General features: G+C 38.7%; 1 protein-coding gene across 2 annotated transcripts in view; it reads right to left on the reverse strand.

Moving 5' to 3' along the window:
* Positions 1–5,583: 5,583 nt before the first annotated feature.
* add3a (adducin 3 (gamma) a) overlaps positions 5,584–13,934 on the reverse strand; it is a 118,424-nt gene continuing 110,073 nt past the window's right edge. Inside the window, exons 11-15 of one of the 2 annotated variants that reach the window (XM_088635851.1) lie at positions 13,379–13,495; positions 12,115–12,204; positions 9,458–9,581; positions 8,444–8,536; positions 5,584–6,793 (exon numbers count right to left, since the gene is read on the reverse strand). In XM_088635851.1, the coding sequence (XP_088491977.1) occupies positions 6,513–6,793; positions 8,444–8,536; positions 9,458–9,581; positions 12,115–12,204; positions 13,379–13,495 (705 nt within the window). In that variant the 3' untranslated portion in view covers positions 5,584–6,512. The remainder of the gene's footprint in view (positions 6,794–8,443; positions 8,537–9,457; positions 9,582–12,114; positions 12,205–13,378; positions 13,496–13,934) is intronic. The other variant, XM_088635853.1, reaches the window with a different exon arrangement.

The following is a 13,934-nucleotide window of genomic DNA, read 5'->3' on the forward strand; positions in this document are numbered from 1 at the left end:
CTGGTTGTCAATGGAGTTTTCTTGCAGTGCCTGCCCCCTTCAGCAAATGTACTTACAAGCTGTAACTGTAGCAACGCCATTCTTTGCTGGGAAGAGTGTGTGCTCTCTGTCAGACCCTGGGAATGGTTTAATTGCAGCAACAAGCTGAGTCAACTAAGCAGGGAACCAAGAGGTAAATTCCCATCACCCTTCTCTGGTGGTAAATGTGTGCCATTTTTACTGTTCTATGCTTGTTTGCAAAAGATGCTGCTGGGGTCAAAGAAGTTCACAATCTTACGTGGTCATTTAGAGCCGAGAACATTCAATCGAGCTTTGGCATTACCTTCCTGTTGTGCTGTTTAATTGCAGGTTTAAATGAATAATTTTAAATTTTATCCCTCTAGGCATGCAGTTTCCTATGCCCGATGTCTCTCAGACAACTTTGACTTGGGCTGAATTGAATGTGCGTTCTTTAGGCCTGATATGTTTTAAGTGGTCACAAAAGCCCCAAATCATAAAAAACTACCTGTTTTCAGCAGTTGCCTGCACACAAGGGAACATGAGCAAGAGTCTTCCCTTAATTACTCATGTTCTAGACCGCAGACTTAATGTACCTTACCAAGAAGTTTGCGATGGCTAATTTTCAAGCCCTCCTTTTCCACTGTGACCGTCATACCAGAATTGTACAAGATCAAGACCCCTGTCTTCCTGTCAGAGCCATATTAAACACCACCAAGTCCTCCAGCAGATTTTGCAGAAATAACCGTGAGGGTGATTTGGCTGAAAACACTTCAAGTTCACAAGCGCTCAAGGAGGGGGTCACGTAGGGGTCCCTAGTGCACAGGATACCATGATGGAAGCCTAGATGACTCTAGCAACGCTCAAGCAATTTTGTAGCATTACTCTGGTAATGACACTAGGCACTGTCTGTACCGCAGGAGTTCCTGCTATCCCAAACAAGAATGTTTCTTTAAAGAAACTTGGACACATTACTCTGACTGGAATTCTACCCGTTGTTTAAAATCTGGTTCCACCCTGGAACAGATACTGTATGGTATTTCACTTTGCCACTAAATCTATATACAAATTGCTAATAGGAAGGCCACAATAAACACTGTTCATTCTTTAACCGACATAGCTTAGCTTAAACTATGCAATGACAAAATACATTAAAGATATTAGCATTTTCTTGCAAAAAAACATTATTCACTGTTGCTCAATAAGTGGGAGCATACAGGCAAAGGCATTTTGGAGCAGCAGTACATGCTCTCCAAATTGTGGTTAAGAAAGTCTTTAGTTTCACTCGACTGATTATAGTTTTATTATATTTTTTACTGATTAAATTGTAATGTTACACACCAGGTATATAACTGTTTGAAGTTAAATTGATAAATGCACACAAAATTCACTGAAACATTTGCATTACAGTATATTTAAACTGTCTGAAAAAGGAGAAAAGGCCTTTTCATTTCTTGTGGATGACAAACAGCACTTTAGTGAAGTAAAAGGTACATCAGCATTAATTTCTAAATTTAATTTCTTTAGCTCTCCAGGCACAGGGATTGATTGAAGACACATGGCTTAGTAATGTAACCACAAAGGACACTAACCATATTTACATATTAGAAGACTGGACTGCTTTGTGTCCACAGTGTGACAGACTGGACAGCCCTTTGAAAATCTCCCAAGTAGTTCATAATTATAATTTCGGCATATTTTTTAGAAAAAACATCCTTCAGCAGTTTTCTAACTTGTTCAGTTTTTAGGAACCCAAAATGTATTAAATCATATAACATTATCAGAACCCATTTTACCTCCAACAGTGTCACTCACGAATATATTAATAATTATAATATTATATTAAACTTCTCTCACAAAGGTAACACCTAACAATCTCTAACAATGATAATGATAAGTTATTTAGTCGGCTTTGTTGAAGTCTACAGAGTTGTAGAAATTAGAATTCACTCATTAAATTACAATGTTTTAATGTTCATTGAGATTAAATGAGTGAATTCTGAAAATATGGCTGGACAGTATTTAAAGAATATTGCATACAGCTAATGAAGATTGAAGCTTTATTTGTATTTTAATACATAGTCTGCTGAAGTGATGCAAAAGCTGAAATACAAAAGGACCCACAACCCTTTACGTTTAGATGCATTTAATTTTTAAAGCAAAGAAGCTATACAGAGTGCCACCTTTGTTTTACATTCCTTCATGTGCAGGTACCAAATGCAGTTAAGTTGCTTTACAGGAACATTTTATTTAAAAATATATTTTTCAGAAAGCAATAGAAGCTTTTGTTAAAAGAGGATAAAGGTTAGAGAAGGATTTAAACTATCAGCACTGCACAGTCAGCGTTCTATTTGACACAAAGTACAACTTCAAGGAAAAAAAACCTTTGGGAAAAAAGAGAACTCAACAAATTAGATGTATTTTTGAAAGGCAATTCATTTTTTTTAGTTCTAAATTTCTATACAAACCGATGCATCTATTGCATATTTCATATAGTGGATCAGGGGAATAACTGTGTCAAGGCACAATGGCACACTCTTGTTGTTCCTTCATAACACTTAACTTTTAATTAACTGCAAAAAATGGCAATATTAAGAGTAAATTCTCCTAGTCACACCTGCTCCCAATGTGGATTTTCTTTGGAAAACAGCTTTTTCATATATATTTCTGTCAAGGTTTCACTATCTATGTGCCTGGCTTACTTGTGAACAGACTTTGGAGGTACAAGTTCATCTATGAGGTGAATTGAAATGTGTTACTCCCATGATGCACTATCACAAGCAAATGCATCTGTATAGGACAAACTGGCTTTTAAAGGCTGGATTTTTTACCACTATTGATATCTGAAAATGGGAAACCTTACGATGTGTTAACTACAAACACAGAAGTTCTATGGTCGAATGAAATGTCTAATGGCATCTATGTCTCATTGTCATCAATATAGAAACAAGAATTAAGCTTCCATGACTATCATAATAGCTTGATCTTGACTTGTATGAGGCATGACTAGCCCTATAATACCACTTTCATTTTAATGCGTTCTAAAACATATTGCTTGTCATGTACTGTGTTGTACATGTTGCATAGAATCGTCAGACCATGCACTTGAAGGATTTGCGGACGAATTGAACAATTTTTAAAAGCATGCTTTTCTTTTTAGACATTTCTTTTCTACGGTGTAAAATATTACTAGATTAGAAGTCCTGATTTTCTGGTATGGGGTGACTGAAGTGTTAGATTTCAGACTGAGCAAATGTTTTGCAGTAAACCCAATTGGAGTATTCTTACACTGTCTGTCCAAACACCCCTCGGATTAGGGCAAAGTTTCTGTTGTATGCAAGGGACACCACAGAACGTTGTGTTACCACATCTATGAATGAAATAGCCAAAATGCAACAGAATATTTATTTGCATAAGTACCATTGTAGTTGAGTTCTCCTTTCATTCAAGACCATGTCCCTATGTTTACAGAGTTAAAAATGGCAATTGTTCCTTAAAATACTGTTTTATTTTGTGAATTTACATAGCAATACATCTAAAAAATTCAACTCCATTAGATAACCATTTATATAGCTTCCACAGGTCACAGAAAGGCTTGGCTCATTCTCAAGTGCCAAAGTAAATTCAAACAAATAGAACAAAAAAAGAGGCATCAGTAAAACAAGGTGCACAAGTCTGGAAAAAAAAAGCAATGCACATCCATTCAGCAACAATGTATGCCTGTGAATGGTTATTAGAAGCATAATGCTCAGAAAACTATTTCAAAAAATATACTGTAAAATAGTTATGGAAAATGTTAAAATTACATTTGAGCACAAAAAAATAGAAGTAAGCACATGGACAGTAAAGTTAAAACAAGATGTTACCAAAGGGTGTTTTTCCAGTATTAGTTCATTTCTCCTCAAGAAACGCGCACCCCATTCTCGAACTTTCATGTTTGCTCTTTCCAAACCTGGGCCAACACTAAGCCACATGCTATATACAAAGTTTAAAGGTTCCTCTCCTCTCTTGCCAAAGGAAATAATTCACATTGCTAGCTGGGATATTAGCATCTCTCATTTGACAGATGTCTATCCATTCTGTGTTCTCTTTTTGGATTTTATTTTGAAGACATGATCCAAATCATCATTAAAAAATTAAAAACAAAAGCTGCTTTACAATTAAAAGCAAACAGTACTGTACAACCCAGGGCACGCTTATTTCACCTGACGTTATATACCAACACATTTACATAGGAGTAGAGGGGGGGTGGGATGGGGAAGCCAGAGGAACATCATAATAAAACTACCTGGAGATGAAGATGTAAGAGGGCATGCAGATAACCTCTCAGTAACTCATGAAAACACAGTTGTTTTACTGCTTAATGCCTGGGCGCTTTGGGGGTAGGTATGGCGTGGGTGACCTGCAAAGACAATGATTTTTCATTCTCCCTCACCACCGCCAGTGCAGAAATGGCTCCCAAGGATAAAAAAAGCTGCCTAGTCTTGAAATGTAACGGATAAAGAGGAAACGGAAGGGCAGGAATCACTTGCAGTGGAGCTTGGCATAAGGAAGGGAGAATTGAAAAGTGGTACCGGGAGGACTCCAAGACAAGACCCACGCCACGCCTGCAGAGACAGGCAAGTCTATGGAATCACACTTACAGCTGCAAATAAGGCTTCCAACACAGCTGCTTCTGGGGGAGAGGGTGGGGGGGCTTTTGGATCACAGCCAGCGTGCCCTGGGGGCTCAGGCTAGGCTCCTTGTGGTTTTCTACAGCATCAGGGAGGCAAGATGGGAGAAGTTAAAAAGCCGCTCACAAATCGTCACCTTTTACAGCTGAGGGAATATGTTCCCAGTGTCTACATGCAATTTCAGACTCTAGGACTTAATCTTAATGGACTTAAAGATGTCCACTCCTATTTAGTTTTACATATGGAAACATTTTCTTGTCCGATTCAAATTGGGTTGAATGAGAACTTCCAATACAAGCCCCATCTAGCTGCCAACAAGGCTTTCAACACTAAACTGACAGCTGAAGGGGAAAATTATGCTTAACTGTTCCTCCCCAAATCTTAACCTCTCACTTAATGATTCTGGTAATACTCTTTCATTTTAAAATATGATCACCAACTGCTACCTTTGTTTTCTGAGATGTGTTTTTATTACAACCATCTTTAAGTGGGATTATTTTTCACAATTCCAAAGCACTGTCCAACATAACTGACTTTCAAAAACCTAAAGCAAATATACCTTGCAGAATCTGTTCTCTAACTCGCCCTACCACAGTCTTTCACTTTAAATCTAATTCTCCTTCATTTTGGTAAGATTTCTGAACACCTGTGTGTATGATTTATTATATACCATTAGAAAAGTGCAGTGAAGTAAAATAAAAATATATAATTAAAAAAATCTATCTATAACCACAAAATCCAGTTTTTATATATATAATCTATACTTTTTTTAGTAATCTGAGCTACACTGTCTGCAACAATGCTAAATTTATGAACCCAGGCGTTACTAGGTTTTCAGCTCAATACGATTTCTTGCAAAACATGCTGACGTTTGTATAGAAATAAGTATAAAACCGATTGGATTAATACCAGATTTGAATTGAATAAAAAAAAAGTTTATTCAGTGAGATGATCCTTTTCTCCATTTTTTAAATGTAAATGCAAGTAAATCTAAAAGAGAAAAATAATGACTTTTCCGAGATTATGATTCACTAAAACGTGAGCTTCTTTTCTTTTGGCAAAAACAAAAAAGGAAACTAAACGGAACAAATATGTGCTTTGAAGAAAAGCTCCAAATAAAACACTACACAGGTTTTTCCAACAATTTCTGAGTCAGTGCAGAATTAAAAACTTCTCTGAAAATAAAAAGTACAGGCATGCAAATAGAAGGTCCACCTGTACAGACCCATGTAAATATAGACCCATTAATCTTCAATGTGTATCAGAAACCCTGTAATTACTGATGATCTGTTAGTTTCCAGTGTGGCAGTCACTTATCCTGTATGGAATTTCTAGTGTGGTTATCCATGCTTCCAGGAACCAGCAGACAGAAAACATTACTAAGTCTTCCAAATAGTGGCAACACACAAACAAGACCTTTGTTTCATAACCAAAGGTGGGTAACACTGACAGCCACTGCTGAACTGGGTGGAGTCAAGGAAGAACAGAGGAACTCTGCCACTTTGTATTTTGTATCACCCACCCAACGTTAACAGTAATACAGAAGTAATAAAAAAAATCATATTTCATATCAGCCCTTGGCAAAAGAGACTGGAATTAGGAGGAGGCAGATATCCAGGACTTATTTCCACTCCAGTTTGGCTCACATTAGAAATCCAATCTTTAAATTTCACCCCGACCCCCATTGCACCCTTGAGATCTGTTACCTAAGTTTCTAGTTTTCTTTTCACTGTGTTTTAAATTGTGCAGTCATTTTTTTTAACCAGGAAAAATAAATCGTTAGAAAAAAAATCCAAATAAAAAAACAAACCAACAAAACGAAAGGACTCAATTCGCTTCTTCTTAGGCCTCCGCTTTCTCCTTCTTTTTGTTTTTCTTGAGGAAGGAAGGCGTGCGGAACTTCTTCTTCTTCTTGTTGGGGGATTTGGAGGGCGAGCTCTCGGGGGACAGGGCCTCCTCGATCTTCTCCCCCGGCTTGGTGATCTCCACGCTCTCCACGGTGCTGGTGGTCAGCTGGCTGACCCTCTTGGCCAAGTCCTCCTCCACCTCGTGCAGGTCGTCCTTCCCATTGACGATCACAGCTGGCGTGCCCTGGGGGCTCAGGCCGGGCCCCTTGTGGTTTTCTACAGCATCGGGGAGGCAAGACGGGAGAAGGTAAAAAGCCACTCGCTGGTCGTCACCTTTCACAGCGGAGGAAAAATGTTCCCAGTCTCTAGATGCAATTTCATAGTCGTTTCTAAGGATATGGCCAAATCAAATGTCCACTGCTACTTAGTTTTACATACGGAAACATTTTCTTGTCTGATTCAAATTGAGTTGAATGAGATAACTTACTTGAACATACAGCATCTGTAAGAGTCTTGAAGAGTATATTCACAGTGATTATGTGCCCTTTATAAATTTTAGAATTATTCAAAAAAACTGACTTTTCATAAGTCCATTCATAAGTCCGCTTATGAATGTATGGATTGAAGGCCAAGAAGGAGTATACATCTGTTTTACAATGTTGTCATGTTTATAGCAACAGGGATAATGCTTGCGTCTCAATCTCACTCCACTAAAGTTGTCTTGTGAGAAAGTGTTTCTGCTTTAATAGTAACTGAGTGAGATGAATATCCACTGAACTAAAGAAAGACCATCAAGACCTGAAGACATTTATTGGACATTAAAATAATAAATTGACAGGAAATTCAACTGATAAACTACTGCTAATGTCACTGCTATGCTCTTTAACAGCCTGATAAAATAGTACTTAAAATGTAATTTATGACAGAGATAATATTTTGAATTATACTGGGATTTTGTAATTTCTTTGCCACTTCAAAAAACCAAAACAATGAGAAACATCGTTCAAAATACACCCAAAGGTGGGTTCAAACAGTGAGTTATTTCCGACAGATAACAACAGATTTCTTATCTTATAGTTTTTCAAGCTCTGTATAAAATATCTGAGAACAATGCAGGAGGACATGGGCTGTCTTATCAAATACTTATTCAGGAACCAGAACAAATTAAGTTGAAAAGTACCCAGTGCTTGACTATAGGTAACATTCACTGGTGGTATGCAGCAAAGGACTGGGAGATAAATGAAACAAATCAGATACAAGGAGAGCTTGATATATCAGGTCAACGTTCCAGGCTATATATCTATTCTCGAGTTATCCACTATTTAAAAGTGACATAACTCTCTCCCATACGATTTAAGATTCAGAAATGTGCAACTGGCAAAAACCATACACTTATACGCTGCACATTTAAACAATATTTAAAGCAGGCATGTGAAAGGTTTTGGTTTTATTGCGCACAGTGTACTGTAACATGTTAGTGGTACAATTAAGAACTAAGGCATGCAGAATGTTTATAATGTTAGTTCGCCCATTTAAATGACTGAATAGTAAGAACGTGTAATGTGAAGCAATGAACAAATATAATTGGGCCCGTTGACAACTTGTTCCCAAAGAACAGCGATAGCAGACTACACACCAGTGAACATTAACGCTACTGGTGCATTGTTTGCATTTAAAACTTCCATTGATTGCTTTCCATAGTGGAGTCAGTTGAATAGGTTAAATATGCCCACCCTGTATTTTAAAGATGCATCTATACTACACTTTGGATTTCTCTAGAGTGCTGTACTTTTTTTATAATGGAGTCTGGAAGGGTAACAAGGTTAACATCATGGACAGGATCTCTTCTACTGCACTAATGAAAAAACTGCAATAAATATTTCAGCTGGTCATAAAAAGTTCCCCTTTCCCTGTCATGCCCGATACCTTCTTTAGCCGGAGTGATTTGCGGAGACTGAGTTTGTGACTGAGACTGAGACAGAGTGGAACCATCGTCAGATGTTAATTCTTGCTCAGCATCTGAAAAGGGAGAGTTTAGTGTTCAAACATATTAGAAGCCATGCACAGCCATCAGGTCTTTAGTTAATACAGTAGTCAGGGAAATTAGTTGGCATGGTTTTTCTGCTTATCTGCATTGTCAGCACTAACCCACACAAAACATATCAATGTGATGCAAAAGGCTGCGAATGGGAGTGTGCACATTTTATCACCATCTTGATCATCATCTTGTTAATAAATTCTTTCCTAATGGTGAAAATGCAATTACAAAAGATTCTTCCAAACAAGTCACGGTTCATTTCACATCATCTGTCCATGCACAATCTGATGTTTTTTATGTGTTATTGTTGTGCTTCAATTTAACATTAGTAGGTTAAATCAAATGTTATACATTAAAATCATGCTTTAAAGTTATTTCTTAATAACCAGTACAAAGTATAAATTGGGGACCATGACTGTGAGAGAAAGACCACAATAAGATGGACACAAAGCAGTTGTAATACGGTTAAAAGTGATCAATTGTAAAAAAAAGAAGGGTTCTCCAATACCTTTTTTAAACTGAAGAGAAAACCGAAAGATGGAGGTAATTAAATGGAGAGCAAATGGATGGACTTTGTACAGAGCTAACATTAGTATTTGTCTGGTCCCCTCAGAGCTCCATGCTGTGAACTGATGCTTTCTGGTCATGTGCTACTCATGGTTATGTTACACGTAGGAGCAATGCAGACAGCAAAGCAGCCCCTAACCAGATTTGTGCTGTCATGTACTGACGGCCTACTCGGCCTACCCAAAAAATGATTTGAATTGGCTTGGATATCACATTGCTTAAGATATGAGCATTTCAACTAAACTCTGATGTATTCAAAAAGGAATAAGAACTTCTCGGTTGACCAGGACTGAGGTTCCAGGGTGCAGTGTTTCTCAATGTACCGGATGCCTCACCCTCAATACCCAGCTGCCGGCGCTCCACGGTTTTTTTGTACTCCTCCAGCTCCTTCTCCGTCAGCTGGCTGAAGGGATTGGGAGGGAGAGGTTCCATCTGCTCATCATCAGGGATCACGAAGGGCTGTGGAGAGGCTGACGGCATTAGCAAGAATAGTGTGTCTGGTCGTCTGGCAACCACACACCCCTGTGCTTCATGTAACACACTTTAACAGGAATAGACTTGAAACATGCAAAACACACTGGATTTCCCCCAGTTTCCTGAATACACCATGGGGAATGCCATGACTCTGACCGGCAGAAACAGCAGGGAAGAAGATGTATCAGAGTTTGTATTACAGTGACCTGCCTTTAAATTTACATGACCCAACTGCCAAACCTAGACTTCTGTTTGAAGTATTGTGTTCACATTACTAACTAAAACAGGGGTCAACTAGGGGATCTCATTTAGGGAGCTGCATGGCAGGGAAAGACACAAAGAGACAGCAATAAAGATATTGATGTACCAATTGGATAACTGATGTCTATGTACCACAGCAGCAACACAAAATACAGAGGAACACTAGCTGCAGCTGTGTCATATATACTTAGCTCATTTGATAAGTTTCTGCTCTTTTTTAAAAACGATCACAATAAAATAGACATTTTTGAGGTAGATGCAATAAAAAGCTGAGTAAAACAACTTCTGTAATAACTATAGTGTTTTCATCTTTTCTGTGCTGTTTCTACCCTAAGGGTTTTACTGTGTAATTCAAATGGTTAACTTTTACACTGCAACAGATCAAAAACTCTCTATGTCATGCAACTTTTAGTGGGACACAAAAACAAACACCAATATCTACGTTAAAAGGGACATTCCAGACACTTGCATTCAGGAACACATATACTGCACAATTACCTTTAGGTAGACCTGACCATAAAGGAAGAGAACATAAAACCACATGATCAAAATGTCAGATCACAACAGGGAAAGAGCTACATTTACACCGCAGCTACCATCAACTTTTAATTAATTTATTTCCTTTTAATTCAGATGACCTCCTAGCTTGTGTCCCTCGTGTGCATTGCAATATTGAAAAACAGAAAGAACTAACAGTGGTTTGGCTGTGTTGAACCTTCTTCAAGTACAAATGCCAGAGGAACTCTCAACAGCCACAACTTTCTTTCTAGTTTTCAGCATGAACAAACTTTAGTTGTTCTCTGCAGCCAACGCGAGTTGACGTAGCTCCCCCCTCGAACTTCTGCAATACTGAACGCTTATAATGCTGCATTATTGCATTTCACATGGAAACAGCCCCATCTAGTGGAGGCCACGACGAATATATTCTACAACACCTAGATCCCTCAGTGCAGTGAGGCCAATGAACCTAGTCAGCATGATTTTGGGAGGTGGAGGATAACCATGGCATCTGAAGAAAATCAACACACCCTAGGCATTAATCAAACCTAGGACATAAGAGCTTTGAGACAGAAGTACTAATGCCTCAATATTGATAATGCCATCCATTCTTTTGAATAATAAAAAAAGATACTGTATTAGTCAGTAGTTCATTTTCTCACCTCCTCATCCATTTTAAAATCCCCTATTTTTACATTTGTACTTTTCTGGTTATTATTTTATTCAGATGACCATCCATTAAGTTGTTGAATCAAGATAAGTAAACATTCAGGCTTTCCACAGATTGAACACTAAAGTCTCCTATGACACTCAAGGGACTGCTGCTCTCCAGGACTGGGAAAGCAGATGCCTGACCTACAGGCACAGTTGCAGCTAATCTCCCATCAGAAACCTGTAGAGTATCGAACATTCCATCCATCCATATTCTCACTGCTTTATCCAATACAAGGACACGGGGGAGCCAGAGCCTATCCAGAGAAACAATGGGCACAAAGCAGGGTACACCCCGGATGGGGTGCCAGTCCATCGCAGGGCACACACGAACATGCAGACTCACACCAGGGCCAGTTTTCCCAAGAAGCCAATTAACCTACCAATATGTCTTTGCATGTTGGGAGAAAACCAGAGCATCCGAAAGAAGCACATGGGAACACCCGGCGAACATAAAAAATCTATGCAGACAGCACCCCAGGCCTGGAACAGAACCAAGGGCCTAGTGCTGAGAGGCAGCACCGCTAACCACTGTGCCACCATGCCACCCTTTATTCAGTGTGTACACCTGAAATACAACTCGTTATTGGAAGTGGACTGAATGTGAAGACAGCAACAGAAGACATTTCTCCCCAAGTTTTTTTCCTTAAAAGTTGGAAAAGTCTACCCTCTCAGTTGGCTTAATGGAGAAAATGCATGTTTCAGAGCAAAGAATATGTGAAAAGGCAGTTGCCGTTTTTTTTCCCCATGGTGTGGATTCCCTCAGTGACCAAAAGAGAAACGGAACTGGCAGAAGCAGTGCTAATCAATCACTGGTGGCACTTCTGCGACATGAGTGGCGAGTGATGTCCGCTGTCGTCAACCCCTCATGACAAACATCAATATCTACACAGCACATAGGGACACTGAACCAGTGACATCGGGACTGCAGAGCGCAACCTGGCCGGGCCACTTAGGGCTGGGCTCACCTCCTCCACAACACCCCAAAGAAACATTTCAGTGTAATGGCAATCGTGCTTTATAATCACTGGAAATACACTCTACTTACTGGACCTGGCTTCTTATCCACCACAATGCCGGCCAACAGCTGAGACTGGGGTCCTGCTGTCATGAGATCATATCTGTTCTGCTCCCTGATCTACAGAAACCAGAGACAAAGAGTTCAAATGAATGAGCGCAACATAGTAAATAACGGCCTTTAAAATTGTTTATGTGGACTGAAGCATAATGATCAATGTACATACATCAAGGCCATTAGCACTTCCAAGCATGTACAGTATTTGTCTGATAACATGAGGTTAATTACACAAGAACAAACAGACACACTTTATGCCTTCTGTTTGAACCTGCTAATCTCAGGAATTTGTTTGACCTCAAACTACATCTAAAAATACTTCAATAATATAGAGTACTAGAAAAATAAATTTTGTAGTACTAATAATATACAATATACATGAACAGCCTTTGAGTAAAATACTACTTAACAAAATAATATACTGATACACTATTGGGTAGGAGAATATTGTCAGGTAACTCATTAGAAAAAGTGCCTGAAGGCCTCCATAAGCACAGGCACAGAATAACACTGAAGAGTTGAAAATGTGGTACAGTATGTACCACTATGGCTCCTGGGAAGAAATCTCACAAGAGCATAGAAATGAAACAGCTTCAGTAGAACACAATACTGTTTAAAGTATTACTTTTGACAAAAAAGTTAAGAGTTTTTTGTTTTCCCAGTAATGCAGTATTTAAGATTTTGAGGGAGATTTATGAAAATAATATTGTAGATGAAGGCGGACGAAGTAAATTCAAACTCCCCAAATCTGCTGTCATCTGTCTCAGAGCAAATTCTCTGCATTGCAGGTGTTTATAAGCAGATCTATGTACACTTAGCCAGACAGCATAACTCTCCGTTTTCACGTACAGCGACTTCATTGCTTATATTTTAAAAGAAGTAGGGTCCCTTTCAATAAACCGTACTTTGTAAAAACACAAAGATCAACATTAAATTCAAGAACACAAGCACTGGAACTAGTAGAAAATGAATAATTAACTCACAAAGACAAATCAAACCAACAGACTGCACAAAGACTGAGGAAAAGGATAAACCAAAGCCACTAAGCTAGGGCAGCTAATTGTCAAATTCTGATCATTAGAGTGATCAATATTCTCTTTTTAGAAAAGGAATTCAATACCACTTCCTGGTACATTCAATAAAGGAAGTCAATTTTCAGCACTCACTACCACAGCGTAGCATTTGGGCCTGTCCATGTGAGCAGTGTCCTAACAAAGGAGAAAGCATTCTCTCTCACCTTGTTTCTCTTGGCCAGAACCTCGCTGGGGTTTGTGTTCATCGGAACAAACTGATTGGGGTCCTCAATCTTGATGGGGGTTCCACTGCTGTTAGCAGAGTCTTCTGCCTTCATCCACTATCAAACAAAATAAAAAAATGAGTAATTCCTGTAGTCACTAATTATAGTAAGATATTTTATATAGTAAGAGTAAGTAGGTAAGTCTCCTGTCACACTAATCTCAAATTACAGAATCAGTTAAAAGTAAAAACAAATAACGATTACAAACGGCTGGCAACAATTGTGCATTTGAGGCCTCTTTATTAGAGGTTCACTGTGCCACATGCACATTTAATACAGTAAAGCTTTATAATAATGAACATAAAGAAAACGAAAGAGCTAATAGTGGACTTTCGGAGACACAGGCCACACACTCACAGCCCACTCAGTATTGATGGAACGGAAGTGGAAACAGTCACCAGCTTTAGGTTTTTGGGAATTCACATCTCTAAAGATCTAACCTGGACTGTGAACACTGACTCTATCATGAAGAAGGCTCAGCAGCGCCTTTATTTCT

The sequence above is a fragment of the Lepisosteus platostomus genome, chromosome 6, assembly GCF_059453375.1.
Source record: "Lepisosteus platostomus isolate fLepPlt1 chromosome 6, fLepPlt1.hap1, whole genome shotgun sequence".
Classification (NCBI taxonomy): Eukaryota; Metazoa; Chordata; class Actinopteri; order Semionotiformes; family Lepisosteidae; genus Lepisosteus; species Lepisosteus platostomus.